Here is a 20,868-nt window from a genome sequence, read left to right on the forward strand (position 1 = left end):
AAGATCAAAGTCTGGATCAGCCTGTTTCAGGCTGGGGGAGGTTACAGGTTATGGCACTGGTGTCCCCTCCCTCAACAAAATAAATAAATGTAAAGAAAAGAACAAAGAAAAATTACGATTGTGCAGGAATAGACTGGGTTCATATGTGGTAGTGTGCAGCAGTGGAATATATCTAGACAGCAAGCTGGGTGAGGGGAGTTACAATACATATGAAGGTAATTTGCACATGGGGGCAAAGCTTGTGGAGAGAGTTGCTGGAGAACTATGTTGTTATGGTCTGAGGAACTTCATAGAACTGTCTAATACATGTAAATCAAGGCAGTATACTGTTTATAAACACAAAGGCCAGGATGACTGCTTGTTATCTTTATGCCTGTAAGCATAAAATCAGTAGCTGGGTAGGGGGTTGATCAGTAGGTCTGAGTTGATTCCCACCCCGCTCCAGATAAAGGATAGGAAAACAAAAGAAAAAAATGGGCGCAACTCTGATTTTAAAATAAATTAAGTCGTGCAGGGTGTGGTAGTGCATGCTTTAATTTTCAGCACTCTGCAGGCAGAAGCAGGTGGGGCTCCATGAGCTCGGGGTCAGCCAGGTCAGCCAGATCAACATAGTGAGGTCCAGGCTATGTTGCTATATGTTGCTACATGTTGCTACACAGTGAAACCTTATTTCAAAAAGAAAATAAAAAGCCAAAAGAATTACTTTGGATGCGTTTTCGCTACATCTCTGGAAACCCCACCCATTTCAGGCAAGACGTCACCCGAAACTTCTGTCTCCAAGGCAACAGAGAGCGTCCTGGGAACTAGTACTGCGCAGGAGACCCGTGCAGGGCTGGCTCCGCCCACACGCACTTCCGGGTGCGACTTTGCACCCATCCCCTTTCAACGCTCCCTCTCTGTTCCAAGAATGCCGAGATGCAGGCATTTCCAGTTTCTTCTTTAGAGAAGCAGAGCTCCCGCTGACCATGCATATCGCGTCTGTCGGTCCGTTTGCTACCAGACCAGACATGTACGTCATGCTCAAGGTGCCTTGGTAGCTATATGCCCGCCCCCTGACCCTAAGCATAGTGCGTCACGCGCAGAGCCTCCTGGGAGTCGTCTGTCCCGCCCCCGGGCTGGCTCTGCAAACTACAGCTCCCGGCAGTCTGTGCGGCGCCCCGCGACTGTATTCGGGGAGCAGTGGTGGGGCTCCCTGGTGGGCTAGCGCAGGAGAGGCGGCCTTTAGCTAAACACTGTTAGGGGGCGGAGGACGGCGGGCTGCAGCTGGCGTCTCGGTGGCGAGCCGAGGATCCACTGTCAGCCTCTGCGCTGCTCAGGGGCGGGTATTCCTGGGCCGAACGAGCGCGGAAACTCTTGGCAAGTGGGGGGCCGGGCCGGGCGTCCTCCCAGCGACGGGGGCGGTGGCACGGGGCCTAGGGGTCCTGATCGTCCTGACGGGGCTGCGGTTTTGTTGGCTGACCTCGGCCCTTCAGCGCGACAGGCTTTTGGTCCTTCTCCCCCTGGACCCAGCTCGTGCCCGTTGCGCGTTCTCGGTGCGTGGGGGTGATGCAGCGTGTCCCAGCCACCAGACCCATGGGAGCTTTTTAAGGCGACCAGCGGCCTCTGTCCCTTCTCAGATGTTAACTGCGTCTCAGCACCCCTGGCCATAGGTTTGGATCTCCTGGGGCTTTCAGAGAGGAAGGTCAGCACGGCGGAGGCCAGTCCCAAGTCTCCAAGCATCAGGGCTCCTGCCCGATTCTCAAGGCGGGTGGGGGACACTGGACCTCCAGACAGGTGAGCGCTTGACAGTTTGGGCTTGGTTTGTTTCTCTTGAGGATGCCATCTGATGATGATATGTCAGGGTTTGTGTTTCTGTTTAAATGTGCTTGAGTGGACTGGGCAGTGAGAAATCGTCCTTTCTGCCTCCTCTGGGTTCAGAACCAATGAGAAAAGCAGAGATGCCAGGAAGGCTCTTAAGGAGCTAGTAGGCTTGGGGACAGAACAAGATTGGCTACTTACAGAATGTCTCCTGGCTATATATTCCACTGTGGCCTGTTGCTTCTGATGCAACAAGTATCTGAATGTCATTATCCCACCCAAGGTCAGCCTTAGGCAGGGTGGTGAACCCCAAGCTACAGTGTACCTAGAGTTCCCCAGCTAGATGACAAAGATTAGTAGACATGATACCCCTGAACCTTAATGATGTCCCCCAGCAGATGTGGTGCAGGGTAGATCTGGTTTCCTGGCCTCTGTGTCTTCAGTTGACATTCTTGTTTGATTCTACTAGCATCTAGGACATCCACCTGCCTAGTAGGGGTCTCTGATGAACCAGTTTTGTTAGATATTTTCAATTCAACAGCATCTCAGACACCACCAGAGGTATAGGGAGATATACTTGAATCCTGAATCCTTTCTATGTCATGTAGTTTTATTTGTTTGAATAAAGGCAATCTGCTAACTTTTATACTATAACATGACTTAATTTTTGTGGCTGTTTGGGGATTCCCAATAAAATATTCATATAATAAGGGGCAGCATCCCCCTACACTGTCCTGATAATTCTGACCTATTAAATGTCCTGGCATGGTGTCCCACAAATGCTTTTTTTTCCCAAAGATTTATTTATTATTATATGTAAGTACACTGTAGCTGTCTTCAGACACACCAGAAGAGGGAGTCAGATCTCATTACAGATGGTTGTGAGCCACCATGTGGTTGCTGGGATTTGAACTCAGGACCTTTGGAAGAGCAGTCGGTGCTCTTAACCACTAAGCCATCTCATCAGCCCCGCCACCCCCCAAATGCTTTTAATCCCAACACTTGAAAGGAATTTGATCTATATAGTGAGATCCAGGCTAATGAAGGCCACATTTAAAAAAAGAGAGAGAGAGGAAGAAGAAAAAAGTTTGTTTGTTAAAGGAAGGAACACTGGTAGCAACAGCAGACAGGATGATCATTATCTGGTTTTGTTAGTAAATACTGTGTGTAAAACTGCCTCTAAAATGATCTTTCCCCAGCCTGGCTCCCTGACTTCCTGTTTGGTTTGCTCTATTCTGTGTTGGCAATGGCTGCTAGTTTCCCACAGGAAGTTTTGGTGGCTGAGCAAATTTGTGGCCCAGGAAGTAGCAACTAAATGCCTGGGATGTTGACTAAAGGCTTCTTTGTGTCCTAAGGTGAGTTTTTGTTGTTTGTTCATTTGTCTGGTTTTTGTTTCTCCTAGCTTTTCAAGACAGGGTTTCTTTATATAGCCTTGGCTGTCCTGGAACCCTGGAACTAGCTCTGTAGACCCAGCTAGCCTTGAACTCACAAAGGTCTGCCTGCCTCTGCCTCCTGAATGTTGGGATTAAAGGCATATAGCCTGGACTGAGGTGAGTTCTACTTCTGCTAAGGCACATTTGTCAAGCAAATTCTCATCCTTTAGCATACCTCACTATACTTGTAAATATCTATAGCAATAGCTCCAGGAGTGTTTGGATACTGCCTAGGGACATGGCAGTATCTGATGGACATCTGATGACAAAATCCAGTATTTCTGGCAAAGGAAAAAGTCAGTTAACTCTGTAGTTGTATTTCCTACTGAGATGGTAGTACACATAACACTTTGTGTTTTTCAGCATCCTAAAGTATGATGTATATCAAAGTTTAGTGACATTTAATGTGGATTTGAAAGTAACATTGTCTGTACACATTGTAACATTGGTTGTACACATTGTAACATTGTCTGTACACATTGTAATATTATTTGTAGCTGTACTGAGCTATACTGGTCAGAACTTCAGGACAATGCCTTCAGACCCCAGGACCTCTTTACACATGCAGGACTAAGGTTTCTGTAAGGCTACTGCTGGCTTTGGGAGCTTTGTCAGGTTTCAGGACACATGGAGCACACAGTACCATCCTCTCTCAAGAGCCTTGTCAATTAGGGCAGGAAGATGGGAGAAAAGAGGCAGAGGCTTTCTACTCAGTGGGAAGGGCCAGCTTGTGGTAGTTGTTAGGAGGTTGTGGCACATATATTAGTCAGGGTTCTCTAGAGGAACACAACTGAATCTATCTATCTATCTATCTATCTATCTACCTACCTATCTACCTATCTATCTATCTACCTATCTACCTATCTACCTATCTATCTATCTATCTATCTATCTATCTATCTATCTACCTATCTACCTATCTATCTATCTACCTATCTATCTATCTATCTACCTATCTATCTATCTATCTATCTATCTATCTATCTAGAGTTTATTTAGTTAGTTTTTCTGTTTTTCTTGAGATGAGGTTTCTCTGTAACAGCCCTGGCTGACCTGGAATTGGCTCTGTAGACTCATAGGGTGTGTGTAGCTAGACTAACAGGCTGTGATCTCTCTAGCCCAACAATGATTGTTTCCTAGTGGAAAGTGCCAGAATCCAGTAGTTGTTTTATCCAAAATGGTGGATGTCTCAGCTGGCATTCAGTGTATGTTACAAAGAAGTAGGCTCTAACACCAGTGAATTGTTAGTGAGGACAAGCAGACAAGAGCAAAATTTTCTTTCCCTGTTCTTTATTTAGGCTACCACCAGAAGGTGTGGCCCATATCAAAAGTGGATCTTTGTAGCTCAAAGATCCAGATGAAAGGGTCCTCCCACTTCAAATGATTTAATTAAGAAAAAACCCTCACAGGTGTGTCCAGCTGCTGGGGTTTTAATAAATTCCAATGCATTCAAGATGTTGACCAAGAATAGCTATCACAGCAGAGATTGTCAGAAAGGGGCAGTAGTACTAAGATCCTTTGAGGATGAGGATGCAGTATCCCAGAGGAGTTGGGTTGCCCTCAAGTCATCAGGAACTTCTTTCCCTAGGCACCCTGAGCATATATACTCACCCAAGGTTTGGAGAGTGGCTAACCTGGGCACAAGGTACTGTTCAGGCATGCAGGCTACTCTTGGACTGGCCTAAAGGCTTGGCATAGTAGATTCATGATTCTCTGCCTGGTGCTGTGCCCAGTATGCTAGGGATCATCTTCAGTCAGTGGCCAGGTAGGCTTAAGGGATGAGACCTCTATTCTCAAGTAGCCTCATGTCCCCTCCATCTCTGTTGATCATCAAGTAGACAGGCTCCTTCACTGTGGTCAGGGTCCCCATGCCATCCAAAGAGCAAGACCCTCTGAGTGAATGAAAATAAGAAGTGAGTCCAAATTGAGACCTTCGCCCTGTCTGCCTAAATCTGTCCACCATCCCACATACTCCTGGTGAACTTCTCTCAGATAGTGTCATCACAGGCCAAGGAATGGGATGTTAATGATGAGTTGATAATGCTGCAGAGACCGGGCATGGAGGCCTGGAGGGAGAGGAGAGGGAAAGCCACTGGGTCTTCTAATAATGCCATAGAATGCCATATGCAGCTGTCTCGGAGGCTCAGGAACCTGTCTCCTGTCTGGTTGTGCAGGAACTATGTTCTAGGGGACAGCAGGGAGGCATTGCCAGAGGCACAGCTCAGGTCAGGAGATACAAGATGGAGAGTTCTGCCTCCAACGCAGAGGAGAGACCCTAAAACCTCCAGGATGCAAGGTAGTGGGGAGGAGAACTCAGGCTCTCGAGTGTAGTGCCAACCATGCTGGATGCTTCTTAGTGTTTACCCATCCCAGTACTATAGGGAAAACCGTCTGTGAGAGAAGTTGTGTGCTGAATCTCTTGCCTGTTCCCCCACAGTTTTGGTGGTGTAACTTAACTGTGATCCTGATTGTGAGCAGAAAGCCCTCTTGCGATGTTCCTTCTGGTTGTGTCTGACTTTGCTGGGCTGCTGCCTGGGAACAGCCAGGGCTGAGAAGAGCTTCACTTCACCAGGTGTGATGGTCATGCAGGTGCTTGTCAGTGCAGGCCACTGACAGGCTGGAGTGCCTGGTGGCCTTTGTGCCGCCCCATGTGGAGTCATTGGTTGACTGTCCCTGGCCCTGATTCTCTTAGACCTTGCTGGGTATCTATCCTTCACCTGAGCTCTCTGTCCATTCTCCTGAAGGCAGATTCACAGACGGGCTATGCTTGTCATGTTTGAGGTCCACCCTACTCCATGTCTTCTAAAAGTTCCATCATCAAGTGATTAGTGAGGCCATCAGCCTCTGGATAAGCTGTAACTGAGAAGCTGGTCTCAAAGTGTGCACCACAGTGCATAGCTTTAACCTTTACTGCCCCTTTATTTTATCCCAGTGCTGGGCCAGGTCAGGGGGTTGGCTGTCAGGGTGTCCTCTGCTGTCAGAGCTACTAGTTGAATGTGTCTGCCCTTTGTTGGAGTCTGAGGTTCTCTTTTTTTTTTTTTTTTTTTTAGATTTATTTATTTATTATATGTAAGTACACTGTAGTTGTCTTCAGACATTCCATAGAAGAGGGAGTCAGATCTTGTTGCGGATGGTTGTGAGCCACCATGTGGTTGCTGGGATTTGAACTCCGGACCTTTGGAAGAGCAGTCGGGTGCTCTTACCCACTGAGCCATCTCACCAGCCCCTGAGGTTCTCTTATAACAAGCCTTGTTCTGGCTAAACAGGTATGTTGGGGTGGAAATGAGGTCTTCTCAATCTGTCTTTCCAGCCGTGCTGAACTCTGGCAGCAGGAAGGAAGGTTAACATGGTGCCAGTGGAGATCAGTAGCCTGGCAGAGACAGAGCTGTCTCTGAAGGGCAGTGCCACCACTGTGTCCACAGGCCACTATCTTCCCCTGCCTCAATCATGTGGACAAGGAAGGTTTCTGTGTAGAGCATGCTGGGAGTGGATGGAGACCCTTAGCTTGAAAGTGCCCGCTCTTCTAGGAGAGCTATGTGGAGAGAATACAAAGTCCCAGCAAGGAAGGGCCTAGGAAGTGGCAAGGCCGGGAGCTTTAAAGGTCAAGTGGTGAGAAGTTCTGTGACTAGGGAGATGTATCAAGAAGACCTCATTCCCACTCCAGCATAGCTGTTTAGTTAATTTCCCTCCAGGATATTTCTCAGTAGTATAGCCATGGCCATTACCAGGGAGGGGGAGTGGAGCTGAGCCAACCAGCAGAGCTGTGCTCCCCAATGAAACTGTGCTTCTTGTTGTCTGTTGTGTCTGTGCCACTCAAGGCAAGGCCTTGGTGTCTGGCTTTCAGTGAGCAAGCAGTATTTGAGTGTAGGGGTGTAGGGGTGTATGGGTGTAAGGGTATATGGGTATAGGGGTGTATGGGTATAGGGGTGTAAGGGTATATGCGTGTGGGGTGTATGGGTGTAGGGGTTATGGGTTTAGGGGTATGTGGGTGTGTGGGTGTAGGGGTGTATGGGACACTGGATCCCCTAAGTGCAGCAAGGGACTGCTCTCGCCACACCTATGTCAGACTTCTGTGACAGATAATGATGAAGGAGTTGAGGCTACACAGACTGTAGAGGAGGAGAGCCAGCTGTCATGGCTAGGTGTCACAAGACCCTCCCCTTGTCTGGGGCTCACTTTTCATAGTGGCTGCTCTGGGGTTCTCTCTATCCTGTGGAAAGAGGAAGAAGCTAGGAAGCTGTGTCCCCAGTGCCACATCTCAGCAGGGACTCTAGAGCTTGTGGGGGAAGAGTGAGTTACAAGAGAGGACAGACATGGCCTGTGGACTGAGGACAGACAGACATGGCCTGTGGACAGAGGAGGGGGTTCCTCTGAAGAAACAGAGCTCTGCTGTTTGGGAAGGCTTTTCATAGGCAGTGAGCCAGGAGAATGTGCCTGCCTGCTTTTTCTGTGGTTCTAGCAGTCCTGGGCCAGAGTAAAGGAAGAAGAATTGCAGAAGGGACTTGAGCGATGGTTTGGTGGTTAGAATACTGCCTGCTCATTCAGACGACCTCCAGGTTCAACCCCCAGCACCCACATGATGTCTCACAATCACTTGTTACTCCAGTCCCACCCTCTCACACCCTCTTTTGGCCTCTCCTGGTACTGTATACACATGGTGTACAGACATTTGCAGGCCAAACACTCACACACATGAAATAGTAAAATGTAAAAGAAAACTGCACAAGGCCATGCAGGCCAGGAGGCCTGTGCCCCTGAGAATGTGGTGAGATGCACATCCGGAGTCTGCGTGTAGTAGTGCCCAGCGTATGCCAGAGTCTGCATGTGGCAGCACCCGGTGTATGCACACAGGCTTCTGAGTTGTGTTGGTTGCCTTACTGTACTTGGCTCTGAGACAGCCTGTGGTGCTCAGGCCACTCGGCCATCAGCCAGTGTCTGTGGCTAGGCAGGGCTATTGGTCTTCCTTACTGTCCACCTGTGGCTTCATAGTGGGTAGTGTAGTGGGGAATGTTTTCTGAGCTGGGCAGGCCAGAAGACTGTCAGTCTGGGGCAAGGCCTGGAAGAGGGCCCAGGCAGAGGGCTGCTGTGTGCTGCACACCTATTGTTGTTCACTTATCTCTTCTCTGGCCTCTCTGCCTCATGGCTTCATAGCTACTGGGTCCCAGATAGAGTTGGCAGGACCCTGAAATGCTGACAGCTGCAGGTTGGGGGTGATCTTTCAGCCTCTTGTGAGGCCTATGTATATGTCCTAGAACAGGACTGCTAGCGTTGTTCATTCTAGGCAATCCCTCACTCCTCCCCTAGTTACAGGGCTTGGTGCTTAGATAGGATGAAGTATAAGTGACTTGTCATAGTGCAGGAGCCCCTGAGCCTCCCCCTGTCAGACTCTCTTTCAAATTCCTTTGTGTGTCTTGATGTTGGCACTTTAAAGGCTGAGGCAGGATACTGAGTTTGAGTTCAGTCTAGCAAAGACCTTGTACATGTTAACTTTATTTAAGGTTAGTACAGAGACATATTTAAAGTTATTATGATTAAGGCCACATAAGTAACCCAAAGCTTGGCATGACTGTCCACGTCTTAAACTTCTGTGACTAGAGTCCCTATAGTTGACACTCTTACCTTTAGCTCCTCCCCTTCCCTGTCTCTCATCTTTGTTCTGCCACCCACCTTAGCAAGGTAGGTTTATATTCTCTTGGGCATTGACTACTCAGGACCCAGTTCACCATGAAGGACACGGGGCAGATGCTTCTGTGAGCATACCACCTCTGCAGCTAGACCATGCTCCTCTAAAGATGGTCCCTAAAGAGACCATGACTCTACTAGAGTTGCATGACTCTACTATCATTTGAAATGTGGAGCAGAGGACCTTGTCCTGCCTATGAGCAGTATCCTGGTAACAACACATTCCATGCGTAGTGCTTCTCCTGGAGTACGTGTTTCTGTCTTGCCCATTTTCAGCTTGTCTGCCTTTTTCTTATAGACTGGGAGCCTCCTCCCTCACGTCATTGTCCTCTTCAGTTGCTTTATAACAACTTGTTGAAAAACAGCCCTTTAAGCCGGGCGTGGTGGCGCACGCCTTTAATCCCAGCACTCGGGAGGCAGAGGCAGGAGGATTTCTGAGTTCGAGGCCAGCCTGGTCTACAAAGTGAGTTCCAGGACAGCCAGGGCTACACAGAGAAACCCTGTCTCGAAAAACCAAAAAAAAAAGAAAAACAGCCCTTTAATTCAGTCCCACATATCAGTGAGCTGCACAGAAAGTCTTTGCTTCGACAAGATGGATGGCCTTATAGTCTTCCACATGGGCATCTACAATGTACATCTATTAGGGTTATCTCTTATTTACTAATTTAAGTTTTGGAGACAGGTTCTTAGTATGTAGCCTTAGCTAACCTAGAACTCACTATATCGACCTGGATGGTCTTGAACTCACAGAGAACCTCTTGCCTCTGCCTCCTGGGTACTGGTATTAAAGTACGCGCCATCATGTCCAACTCTAGCTTTAAAGTGCTGATGTTCTTGCTACTTTGTTCTTTTGGCCTAGTTTTCTCTGTTCCGGATCCATATTTCTCTCCCAGGTGGCCATCTCAACGTGTGTCCTATGGTTAGCCTGGCCACCTGGCATTCTGATATCGACTAAGGATGCTCTTTGTTGCAGGTCTTTGAACAACCCCCCCTCACCATGGACCTGGACCCCCATGCAGGTGTGCAGGTGGGCATGCGTGTGGTACGCGGAATGGACTGGAAATGGGGCCAGCAGGATGGAGGTGAGGGCGGTGTGGGCACCGTGGTGGAGCTTGGCCGCCATGGCAGCCCCTCGACCCCCGACCGTACAGTTGTCGTTCAGTGGGACCAGGGCACACGTACCAACTATCGAGCTGGCTACCAAGGTGCCCATGACCTGTTGCTCTATGACAACGCCCAAATCGGTGTGTGTTGATTCCCAGCTGTGGGTGGGGCTGGCCAGGTGACAGGAGACCATCAGGTCCTCACTTACCCCATCCTGCACCTAGGTATCCGCCACCCCAATATCATCTGTGACTGCTGCAAGAAACATGGGCTTCGCGGCATGCGTTGGAAGTGCCGTGTCTGCTTTGATTATGACCTCTGCACACAGTGCTACATGCACAACAAGCATGACCTGACCCATGCCTTCGAGCGCTATGAGACATCTCACTCACGCCCGTGAGTTCCCTAGGCAATAGCCTACCTCCCTAGGGCCTCCTTGGCCTCTGGCTGAGTCACTTCCAAAAGTACCTAGTAAGCCCCCCCCCCCTTGCATGATTTCCTTGATGGATAACCAGGGTCAGGTTATCTAGAGCCTTGAGAATGTTACGCCCCCACTTTTTTCTCACTGAACTGTGAGGTGGGTTCCATGGATGGGATTTCCTCTGTCATGTCACCCTTAGAGACAGGTAGGCAAGCAAGCAGAACTCTTCAGTAGAGCAGTACCCTGGAGCACTGAATGTGGTCTGAATATAGCCACATGGATAGCAGAAGCAATTGAAACATACATCATCCCCTGGTGGCACCAGGCCTGGCAGGGAGGCTTGTCACCTATAGTTATAGCTGGGAATAGCCCTGACCTGATGCAAAGAGATGAGGACAGGAGACAGGATTGACTTGGGAAGGCAGTCAAGTACCATCTTTTCTTCTCTTTTCTTTTCTTTTTTTTTTCCAAGGCAGGGTTTCTCTGTGTAGTCCTGGCTGTCCTGGAACTCACTCTGTATTCCAGGCTGGCCTCCAACTCAAAAATCAGCCTGCCTCTGCCTCCCAAGTGCTGGGATTTAAAGGCGTGCGCCACCACTGCTGGGCCCATCTTTTATTTTCTGCACCTCCTTAGTCTTTCCTGTATGTGGAGAGAGGTGCAGCATAGGTGAGCCTGAGGCCAGGGTAGGGGTCAGTTCTGGTGGATAGACAATGTTTCCTTCCTCTGGGCCAGGCTCTGCCCCTGCTGCTCTATAGGCAACAGAAATGGACTGGTCACATGGGCTGTGCTCCAAGAGACATCTCAGGTCTCTTTCCAGCCTGGTATTGGTGAAAGAAATTCTCTGAGCCCAGAGACATTGGATAGTTTGTCCCCTCTCCCAAAGTGGAGGTCTGCTGGGAAACCATTCAAGGACAGTGGTTTAGTCTGAGATCCATCCAGAATTCCTATCCTAATGACCCTGATGCCATTAGGATAGAGGGACAAGGTGGGTAGTGCAGAATCTGACCATCACAGCTGCATGGCTCAGACTCATTCTCTTACAGGGTTACGCTGAGCCCCCGACAGGGCCTCCCTCGAATCCCACTGAGGGGCATCTTTCAAGGAGCAAAGGTGGTACGAGGCCCTGACTGGGAATGGGGCTCACAAGATGGTGAGTGGTGGCTGGAGAGAGACGGAGGCAAAGCCGGTTACAGCTCAGCCTCAAGACACACTCTAAGCTTGTCGGTGTGCATACTGTCTTCCCAGGAGGGGAAGGCAAGACAGGTCGTGTGGTGGACATCCGTGGCTGGGATGTGGAGACAGGCCGAAGTGTGGCCAGTGTGACATGGGCAGATGGAACCACGAACGTGTACCGAGTGGGCCACAAGGGCAAGGTGGATCTCAGATGTGTTGGTGAGGCAGCTGGCGGCTTTTACTACAAGGAGCACCTCCCAAAGCTTGGTATGGGGCTGACTCTGACACCAGCTGCCCTCCTGCCCTGGCTGTGCCCGTGTCACTCTAGCATGTCCTGTTTGGGGTGGGCAGGTTGCTTGCTGAGGCCTAGCCTGCCACCCTCTCCCCAGGCAAGCCAGCAGAGCTGCAGCGCAGGGTGAGTGCTGATGGCCAGCCCTTCCAGCGTGGGGACAAGGTCAAGTGTCTGCTGGACACAGATGTCCTAAGGGACATGCAAGAAGGCCATGGTGGCTGGAACCCTAGGATGGCAGAGGTGAGCCACCTCTTCTGCTGACTCCCCATGTGTTCCCCTTCCCAAGTCCTTTGGACCCCATCCCTCTTCCTGCCCCAAGCATCCAGCCTGACCCAGCCATAGCCTCCGTGACCCGCCACAGTTTATCGGACAGATGGGCACCGTGCACCGCATCACAGACCGTGGGGACGTGCGTGTGCAGTTCAACCATGAGACCCGCTGGACCTTCCACCCTGGGGCTCTCACCAAGGTGCCTAGGGGGCTGGGCTGAGCCCCACTTATTGCTTCTCTGATTCCCTCCATGTACTTGTTCAGTCTTGGGAGTGGTTAGGCATGAATAGGCACCAGTCTCCCCATGAGTTTGCACACCTGAAGGAAGGGGAGAACCTGGTGGGTGGAGGTAAGACCAGAAGGCAACACAGGTGTGAAGGACACAGAGGAGAATGAAACATAGGCATCTGAGACCAGAACCTGTGGACTCTGTCCTGAGAACAAGGGAGTATGGTAGACCAGATGGGTTGCTTGCCATACTCTCTTGAGATGCTGTTTGCACCAGGGAGACAGATGGAGTAATCTGTAAGGAGACTGAAGTGGAGGCTTGCCTGCCAAAGGCGTTGAAGACTAGACTGAGTAGATTCTGTGGAAGCTGTTTGGAACACTGGACTGTGGAGATGAGACATGGGCCAGATAGATGGGAACGTCCAGTGTGAACCTAGAGGAGGATACTTTAGAGCAGGTTCACTCTGCGCACGGATGTGTGCATAGATCCCTGCAGGAACTCCACAACCCAACCAGCCCTACCCTCCTTCCCAGCCTCTCACCCAGCTCCACCCTTAACTTCTTTCCTGTATCTATACTGCATTTTCTGTGCTGCCTTGTGTCTGGTCAGTGGATAGGGACCCTTGCAACAGGTCTTCTTGACCTTCACACATCTCCAGAGCTGGACTTTGGTCTCTGCTTCTCAGACTGTTATCCCCTATGGCTCAGGCTGACCACCCAGGCCTGTTTTGGTCAACTGAGGCCCTTGACCAGCAGCCAGACCATTGGGTTGTACTTGAGGCAGGAACTGGGGCCAAGGTTGTCTTCTTGCCCCGTGGAGCAGGATGTGCCCTTCCACATGACCCTGAGTAGACACAGATAGCTGGAGAAACTCCCCTTATTGGCTTCTCTGTCATCCAGCACAACAGCTTCTGGGTGGGTGATGTGGTCCGGGTCATCGATGACCTTGACACTGTGAAGCGACTTCAGGCTGGACATGGTGAATGGACCGACGACATGGCCCCCGTGAGTCTTAATGTCTGTTGTCAGCACGTTGACCCCGCTCCCACTGCTGTCTACGCCACCCCTGACCTGTTGTGACCCCACCTCTTCTCCTCAGGCCCTAGGCCGAGTGGGGAAAGTGGTGAAGGTGTTTGGAGATGGAAACTTGCGTGTGGCAGTTGGCGGTCAGCGGTGGACCTTCAGCCCCTCTTGCCTAGTGGCCTACCGGCCTGAGGAAGACGCCAACCTGGATGTGGCTGAGCGTGCCAGAGAGAACAAAAGTGCGGCATCAGTCTCAGTGGCTGGTGGGAGGCAGGGCAGCCCCTGGCCAGCACTTACCTCAACCCTGCCCCCAGGCTCACTGAGTGTGGCCCTGGACAAGCTTCGGACCCAGAAGAGTGACCCAGAGCACCCGGGGAGGCTGGTAGTAGAGGCTGCACTAGGAAATGTAGCCCGGGCTCTGGATCTTCTGCGAAGGCATCCAGAGCAGGCAAGTTACCACCCTGCCCTTGTGATAGCCACCAAGGAGAGTGCCCAGAGTTCATGTGTTGGCTTTCTTCACAGGTGGACACCAAGAACCAGGGTAGAACTGCCCTGCAGGTGGCTGCTTACCTGGGCCAGGTAGAGCTGGTGCGGCTGCTGCTGCAGGCAAGAGCAAGTATGGACCTGCCGGATGATGAGGGCAACACTGTGCTGCACTACACAGCCATGGGGTGAGGCCTGGGCAGGCTGGCGGGTCCTGTTGGGAATGAACTTTAGAGCCAGTGTACAAATGGACTGTCCCCAAACCTTCCCACTTCTACCATTAGGAACCAGCCTGAGGCCACAAGGGTGCTCCTGAGTGCAGGATGTGCAGTGGATGCTCGGAATGGCACACGCAGCACAGCCCTACATGTGGCTGTACAGAGGGGCTTCCTAGAGGTGGTAAAGATCCTGTGTGAACGTGGTTGTGATGTCAACTTGCCGGTGAGTGATAGTCCCTGGATTCTTTGCCACTAAACAGCCCTAGGTCAAGGAACCAACTTGACCCTGGAGGAAGGCGCTGCTGTGTGACCATCCCCCTCTGTTACAGGATGCTCATGCAGACACACCCCTGCATTCTGCCATCTCTGCTGGTGCCGGTGCCAGCAGCATTGTTGAAGTCCTCACCGAGGTTCCTGGCATCGATGTCACTGCTACCAATAGCCAGGGCTTCACACTGCTACACCATGCATCCCTCAAGGGCCATGTGCTGTGAGTGTGGGGGTTGGGCACACTGCTGTCATCCAGTCTTTTGACCTACTGCCAGGCTATCCTGATCCAGAGCACTCGGTGAAGTGCTTAGGGAAGCCCCTGGACCTACCTTCTTGTTCCCACAGAGCAGTCAGAAAGATTCTGGCAAGGGCCCGGCAGCTGGTGGATGCCAAGAAGGAGGATGGCTTTACTGCACTGCATCTGGCAGCTCTCAACAACCACAGGGAGGTGGCCCAGGTCCTAATCCGAGAGGTGGGTGCAGGGGTCCCAGGGCCACTCAAGGCCAGGAACCAGACCAAGTGGGATGTCAAAGCTGAACCTGTGCCCATCCTTTCCCTAGGGTCGCTGTGATGTGAATGTGCGAAACCGGAAGCTTCAGTCTCCACTGCATCTGGCTGTGCAACAGGCCCACCTGGGGCTGGTACCGCTGCTAGTGGACGCAGGCTGCAGTGTCAATACTGAGGACGAGGAGGGTGACACAGCCCTACATGTGGCACTACAGCGTCATCAGCTGTTGCCCCTGGTGGCTGACAGGGCTGGGGGAGACCCAGGGCCCTTGCAGCTGCTGTCAAGGGTGAGGAAGTATGGTGTGGGTACTGGAAAGGAGGGCCTGGGTGATTTTTTTATTTCCCATTAACTCCAGAGAACCAGGGTTTCCGGAGAGTAGGGCAGTTTGGAACCCTGAATTTCAAGAGCTTTTCTCTGTAATCCAGACCAACCTGGAAAAGGGTTGGGGCCCATTTGGGATGAAGGATCTCAGAGTTTTTGCACCTGCCTAACAAAGGGCATCTTTGGGGCCTGCTTTCCCGAGTCATTCTAGATCCAGAAGCATTAGCCCAGACAGCGATACCATTATTCAGATTTCTGGGGTAGCCCAATGCCAGCAAAGGCTTCCTTCAAGTCTTCGTGGGGTTTCCACCCTTATCTGTATGTCCTGCCACTCAGCTACAGGCCTCAGGCCTCCCAGGCAGCACAGAGTTGACTGTAGGCGCTGCAGTGGCCTGCTTCCTGGCATTGGAGGGTGCTGATGTGAGCTACGCAAACCACCGCGGCCGGAGCCCACTGGACCTGGCCACAGAAGGCCGAGTGCTCAAGGCCTTGCAGGGCTGTGCCCAGCGCTTCAGGTGAGCCCATGATGCGGGGCTTGTAGGGAGACAACCATTAAGGCCATTGGGCCACCTTTCAAGCCCCCTCCTCCAACTGCAGGGAGCGACAGGCAGGTGGCGGTGGGGGTGTGCCCCCGGGCCCCCGGCATGTGCTGAGTACTCCTAACACCGTGACGAACCTGCATGTGTCTGGCACAGCAGGGCCAGAAGCTGCCGAGTGCCTGGTGTGCTCGGAGCTGGCATTGCTAGTTCTATTCTCACCGTGTCAGCACCGCACAGTGTGTGAGGGTGAGTTCGGGGTGTGTGTGGAGGACTAGGGTGGCCCAGCTGCCTAGTCCAGCCCTACTAACAGTGCACTGCCCCTGGCAGAATGCGCTCGAAGGATGAAGAAGTGTATCAGATGCCAGGTGGTCATCAGCAAAAAGCTACGCCCAGGTGGGTAGGATGGGGCTTGGCCCTGCCACTCCTTGTCCTGTGACAAGCTCAACAGCCTGCACCTAATCTTCACACCTTCTGTTGCTGATTCCCACTCACCTCATCCCACAGACGGCTCAGAGGTGGTAAATGCCATCCAGGTGCCCGGCCCGCCTCGGCAACTGGTGGAGGAGCTACAGAGCCGCTACAGGCAGATGGAGGAGCGCATCACCTGCCCCATCTGCATCGACAGCCACATCCGCCTGGTGTTCCAGTGCGGCCATGGAGCGTGCGCGCCCTGTGGCGCTGCGCTTAACGCCTGCCCCATCTGCCGCCAGCCCATCCGTGACCGCATTCAGATCTTCGTGTGAGAGCACTCCACACGCCGTGGCTGATCGCACACCTTCCTTCAAAACCCCTGTATTTTATAAAAAGATTATCGAACTTTGCTTCCTGTTCCTTGTCTAAGGGAGATCCTCACCGCCCCTCCCCCGCTCCCCCAAGCCCCACCCCACGCCCGGCATCAGTCTCCAGACTGCCTGGAGGTCAGGAACGCTCTGGTTGAGGATGCAGCCCGCCATAAGTGCTCGCTGGCTTTGGTTTGACACAAACGCGGCCCCTTGTGGCCCTAACCATAAGTGCTCGCTGGCTTTGGTCCGTCCGGAAACTCCAAAAGGCTCACGTGGTTTTTCTATCGCCCCTATAGGAGGGCCACCCCACTTTACTTTTCCCCTTGCCTACTACTCCCTCCGCCCCTCTGGGGCAGGACTTGAACTGTGAAGGTTTTGGTCAAAGCAACACGACTAGAGAGGGTCCTGGCTAGGAGGGAGTTGGGTTGGAAGCCGCCAAGCTCTTGACAGTTAAGCTGGGGCTGAGTGAAGAAGCAAGAGAGTGTCCGTCCACTTGTTGGAACAAACACTTAATAAAGAAGGGAGGGGGCAGATGGCTGACCCTTTTCAAGAACTTCCAGCGCAGCTATTACGGGCCACAGGGCACTCCAGCTGCTTGGCTCTGACTCTGCTGGCCAAGTACATTGTTGCAGTCACCTAGGGTCCAAAGTCGAAATGGAAGACTGGGAGGGAGAAAACCTCTGGCTAGGAACCGTTCCTCTCTCAGCCCCGGCTCCTGCTCTCACCCACCCACAATCAGCTCCGTCCTGTCCCGGGATCGCAGCTGTGCCTGGCATAATTTCGGTTGCCATGCCGCGTTCATTCGGTACCCACCCAGTGCAGCCATCAGCTGCCCGGTCTAGCTTTCAGGCCTTGAACCATAGCTCCTGCCTCCTAACCCTACCGCGCCAGACCACCACACTCAGTTCCTGACTCAGTTCCCTTAATCCCCTCTCCTCTGAGGCAGGGATTCCAGGTGCTGGCACCTTCCCCAAACTTCCTGCACTGGACCAACGAGAGCACCCTCTGGTTAAAGCAGATGTCCTAAGGACTCCCACTGATCTCCTTGTCGTTTCTGAGGCATCTTTCCTCTCTGCTCGCTCAGCCACCCTGCTCTCATTGCCACGTCCCCTCGCTCTGCGCTCCCCTCTGGCGGATATGCTCCTTACACTCAGTCACTGCGGTCCACAACCGAGGCTTCCCTCCCAAATTTCATTGTGGTACCAGAGGGTTGAGGGGGAAAGCCAAATGTCATTCAGCCCCAACCAGTGGGCGCGGGGAGCAATTGATGCCCCTACCCCAAATCTGAGCCCCGGCGCCTCGCGTTCTGACAGACCCCCCGACACTGTAGGGTGTGTTCTGGCCTCTGCCGCCGACCCTTCGGCCTGGTTCCTGGAATCGCACTGGGGGATGCGGACGGTTCCAGACTTAACGAGTTGGTTCATTATTTGAGCCAGCGCAGCCGGGTCCTCTCTTTACCATAGGGCTGTAACTCGAGCCGTCCGCCGCCCATCCCCTTCCCACTCCGCCCCAGCTCTGCGATCCAGGTCCCTACGTCGCGCGGCCCCTTGTGGCCCTAACCCGACTGCGAGTCTGCCATGGGCTGCCGGGCCTGTCTCCGTCCGGAGGCGTCCGGCGCTGTACAGGGCCGCTGGTTGGGGGCTGTCCTGAGCGGGTTGTGTCTTCTCTCCGCGTTGGCTTTGCTGGAGTGGCTAGGGGCGCCGACCGAGACAGCCTGGAGTACAGCTCAGGTGAGAGGACTAAACGCTAGGAAGTGCGAGGAGCAGGTCAGCATCTGAGGGTGTATCAGTGGGGCCCACGTGTGAGGGGTTTTGTGGGATAGCATGAGTGCTTGGTTCCGAGCATCTTGAGTCATTGTGTCCAGTGGTCGCAGGAGGTGGGAGACGGCATCCATCCCCAACTCTGCCCATTCTCAATAGGTTTTTTTTTTTTCCCCGAGCCAAGATTTCATTGTGTAGACCAGGCTGACTTCTGTAGCCTCTGCGTTCAGAGATTAAAGGCATGCGCCACCATGGCTGGCTCAACTCCTAAAGCCCAAAACCTAATGGAGGGCTCATCCACAGCTTCCTCTACCCCGTTGCCTAAAAGTCCGCTTTTGATAACTGTTGGGTACTAGAGACTTTCCTCTGGCCTCCTCACAGCCACTTCTTCCTATGAAGGGAAATGCAGATGCGCCAAATGTGGGCAGCTCCACTGCCCAGGTACCCAGACTATTGACCATGTTGGTAACCAGAAGACGCCGCTACACGCTGACACCGGCCAGGCTGCGCTGGGACCACTTCAACCTCACATACAGGTGCCACCTGGACCAGCGAGGAGGGTAGGTCAGGTCATAACTCAGACACCAACATTGACTCTAACATATTACCGCCACCCTCCACCACAGGATTCTTTCCTTTCCCCGGAATCTTTTAAGCCCAGAAGAGACACGAAGGGGCCTGGCTGCTGCCTTTCGAATGTGGAGTGATGTTTCCCCATTCAGTTTCCGTGAGGTGGCCCCTGAACGTCCCAGTGACCTCAAGATAGGTGGGTAACTGAAGAGCTCCTGACCACGCCCAGTCTCGCAGGTATTATTGCAGCTTTGTGTTTTCCTAGGTTTCTACCCAGTCAACCACACCGACTGCTTGGTCTCTGCAGTGCACCACTGCTTTGATGGTCCCACAGGTGAACTGGCCCACGCTTTCTTCCCACCCCACGGTGGCATTCACTTTGATGACAGCGAGTACTGGGTCTTGGGCCCCACACGCTACAGTTGGAAGAAAGGTGACCCAACTCCTTGGTCTGTCCTTCTGGGGGCGTCATTCTCTCCTCTGTAGTGGGCTACAAAAGGGTTCGAGGCAGGAAGGGTTTCCTGGGGCTGAGTATTAGGGTCAAGCAATCAAGGAAGAGGAGCGCTGGGTCTCACAGGCCTGAGTCGTTGTCCCCGCCTCCACTCCTCCTCCCCCACATGCCACAGAAGAGGGAGTTGGAGTTGCATTCCTGAAGGCCAAGCTCACAGCCTAGGCTGGGGAAACATACTTATCTTCCTTGGCTGTGGGTTAAGGGTGGCTTGCAGCTGAGTCCCAGCATCAGTGCTGGGCCTCCTGGAGCAAGACTGGGAGTGGAAGGGCTGAGGGCTCCCTACTAAGTCATTGGCCCACAGGTGTTTGGCTCACAAACCTGGTGCACGTGGCAGCCCATGAGATTGGCCATGCACTGGGCCTGATGCACTCACAGCAAGATCAGGCACTCATGCACCTCAATGCCACATTGCGAGGCTGGAAGGCACTGTCCCAGGATGAACTGTGGGGATTACACCGACTCTATGGTGGGTGCAAGGGGGCAGGTGGGTAGGTGGATGAACGGTGGGGCTCTGGGAAAGCCCTAAGCCAGGCTGCCTTCCTGTTAGGCTGCCTGGACCGGATTTTTGTGTGTGCATCCTGGGCACGAAAGGGATTTTGTGATGTCCGCCAGAGGCTCATGAAGAGGCTCTGCCCCAGAAGCTGTGATTTCTGTTATGGTGACTAAGGCTCAAATGGGGTTGGTGTGGGTCTCTTGAGCTGCAGTCTCTCTCCATCTTGGGCCTGGTTCGATGGGGGCTAGCACTGACTTCTCATTTCACCATTCTCTTGAGTAGAATTCCCATTTCCCACGGTGGCCACCACCACATCACCCACCAGAACGAAAACAAGGTTGGTGAGAGAGGGTAGGAACATGACCTTCCACTGTGGACAGAAGATCCTACACAAGAAAGGGAAAGTATAGTGAGTAGCCAGCACTGGGCAGGCTTGGGGCTTGGGGCTCCCTGGGATACCCTTGGTGTGCATATCCTGGGGCCCTTGGCATGGGCAGGGCAGGCAAGGCATGCAGGAACCTAACCTCTGCAGCTGGTACAAGGACCAGGAACCCCTGGAGTTCTCCTACCCTGGCTATCTGGCCCTGGGTGAGGCACAGCTGAGCATCATTGCCAACGCAGTCAACGAAGGCACCTACACATGTGTGGTACGCCAGCACCAGCGTGTTCTCACCACCTACTCCTGGAGGGTCCGAGTGAGGAATTGAGACTGCTCAGATCCTCTGTGCTAGAAGCCAGCAGATAAAGCACTTTCTCTCTGATGTCTGTGTTTTTTCATGGGAAGAGGGAAGGCCAGTCTCTGCCCATCTGAATGTGGGGATCCTGGAGAAAAAAATTCCTCTACTTCTGCAAAGACCTTTGTGGTGAGAACATAGTGGGGTAAAATGAAGCCCAAGTGTCAGCAGTGTCACCTGGGGTGTGCACGGGCCAATTCAGAGTGAATGGGGAATGGAGGCTGAGGACTAGCTTAGACAAAGGTAGAGGCCCCAA

At 52.6% G+C, this 20,868-nt stretch overlaps 2 protein-coding genes across 12 annotated transcripts; both read left to right on the top strand.

Moving 5' to 3' along the window:
• The first annotated feature begins 1,124 nt into the window (after positions 1 to 1,124).
• On the top strand, positions 1,125 to 16,578 carry Mib2 (MIB E3 ubiquitin protein ligase 2). 9 transcript variants are annotated; one of them, XM_029476396.2, is made up of 20 exons: positions 1,125 to 1,532; positions 1,617 to 1,773; positions 2,997 to 3,152; positions 9,886 to 10,156; positions 10,241 to 10,412; positions 11,481 to 11,587; positions 11,683 to 11,877; positions 12,000 to 12,142; positions 12,264 to 12,371; positions 13,301 to 13,405; positions 13,500 to 13,871; positions 13,946 to 14,094; positions 14,191 to 14,347; positions 14,454 to 14,614; positions 14,740 to 14,866; positions 14,955 to 15,188; positions 15,560 to 15,738; positions 15,821 to 16,008; positions 16,090 to 16,155; positions 16,267 to 16,578. In XM_029476396.2, exons 4-20 carry the CDS (start codon positions 9,910 to 9,912, stop codon positions 16,503 to 16,505), a joined length of 2,949 nt encoding a protein of 982 aa, XP_029332256.1. In that variant the 5' UTR covers positions 1,125 to 1,532; positions 1,617 to 1,773; positions 2,997 to 3,152; positions 9,886 to 9,909; the 3' UTR covers positions 16,506 to 16,578. The 9 variants fall into 9 exon arrangements, with proteins under 9 accessions (XP_029332256.1, XP_085694641.1, XP_085694642.1 ...); XM_085838515.1 differs by having other exon boundaries at positions 1,125 to 1,356; XM_085838516.1 differs by adding an exon at positions 5,668 to 5,802 and having other exon boundaries at positions 1,366 to 1,773.
• Positions 16,579 to 17,359: 781 nt separating this feature from the next.
• Positions 17,360 to 20,718, top strand: Mmp23b (matrix metallopeptidase 23B). Of its 3 annotated transcripts, none has more exons than XM_085838519.1 (8): positions 17,360 to 18,310; positions 18,704 to 18,840; positions 18,931 to 19,070; positions 19,140 to 19,307; positions 19,687 to 19,851; positions 19,933 to 20,043; positions 20,161 to 20,287; positions 20,411 to 20,718. In XM_085838519.1, the coding sequence occupies exons 1-8, from the start codon at positions 18,122 to 18,124 to the stop codon at positions 20,583 to 20,585; spliced, it is 1,212 nt and encodes a 403-aa protein (XP_085694645.1). In that variant the 5' UTR covers positions 17,360 to 18,121; the 3' UTR covers positions 20,586 to 20,718. The 3 variants fall into 3 exon arrangements, with proteins under 3 accessions (XP_085694645.1, XP_029332342.1, XP_021016983.1); XM_029476482.2 differs by having other exon boundaries at positions 17,360 to 18,274; positions 18,686 to 18,840; XM_021161324.2 differs by having other exon boundaries at positions 17,360 to 18,274.
• The last annotated feature ends 150 nt before the right edge of the window (positions 20,719 to 20,868 follow it).

This window comes from Mus caroli, unplaced genomic scaffold (genome assembly GCF_978045245.1).
Source record: "Mus caroli unplaced genomic scaffold, Mus_caroli_1 scaffold_6, whole genome shotgun sequence".
Classification (NCBI taxonomy): Eukaryota; Metazoa; Chordata; class Mammalia; order Rodentia; family Muridae; genus Mus; species Mus caroli.

Coding starts and splice junctions, on each gene's coding strand:
- Mib2 (XM_029476396.2), top strand. CDS start 9,910: ATGGACCTGGACCCCCATGCAGGTGTGCAGGTGGGCATGCGTGTGGTA. Junction 14,615..14,739: donor TCCCTCAAGGGCCATGTGCT/GTGAGTGTGGGG, acceptor TTGTTCCCACAG/AGCAGTCAGAAAGATTCTGG. Junction 15,189..15,559: donor CCTTGCAGCTGCTGTCAAGG/GTGAGGAAGTAT, acceptor CCTGCCACTCAG/CTACAGGCCTCAGGCCTCCC.
- Mmp23b (XM_085838519.1), top strand. CDS start 18,122: ATGGGCTGCCGGGCCTGTCTCCGTCCGGAGGCGTCCGGCGCTGTACAG. Junction 18,841..18,930: donor CACTTCAACCTCACATACAG/GTGCCACCTGGA, acceptor CCTCCACCACAG/GATTCTTTCCTTTCCCCGGA. Junction 20,288..20,410: donor CACAAGAAAGGGAAAGTATA/GTGAGTAGCCAG, acceptor TAACCTCTGCAG/CTGGTACAAGGACCAGGAAC.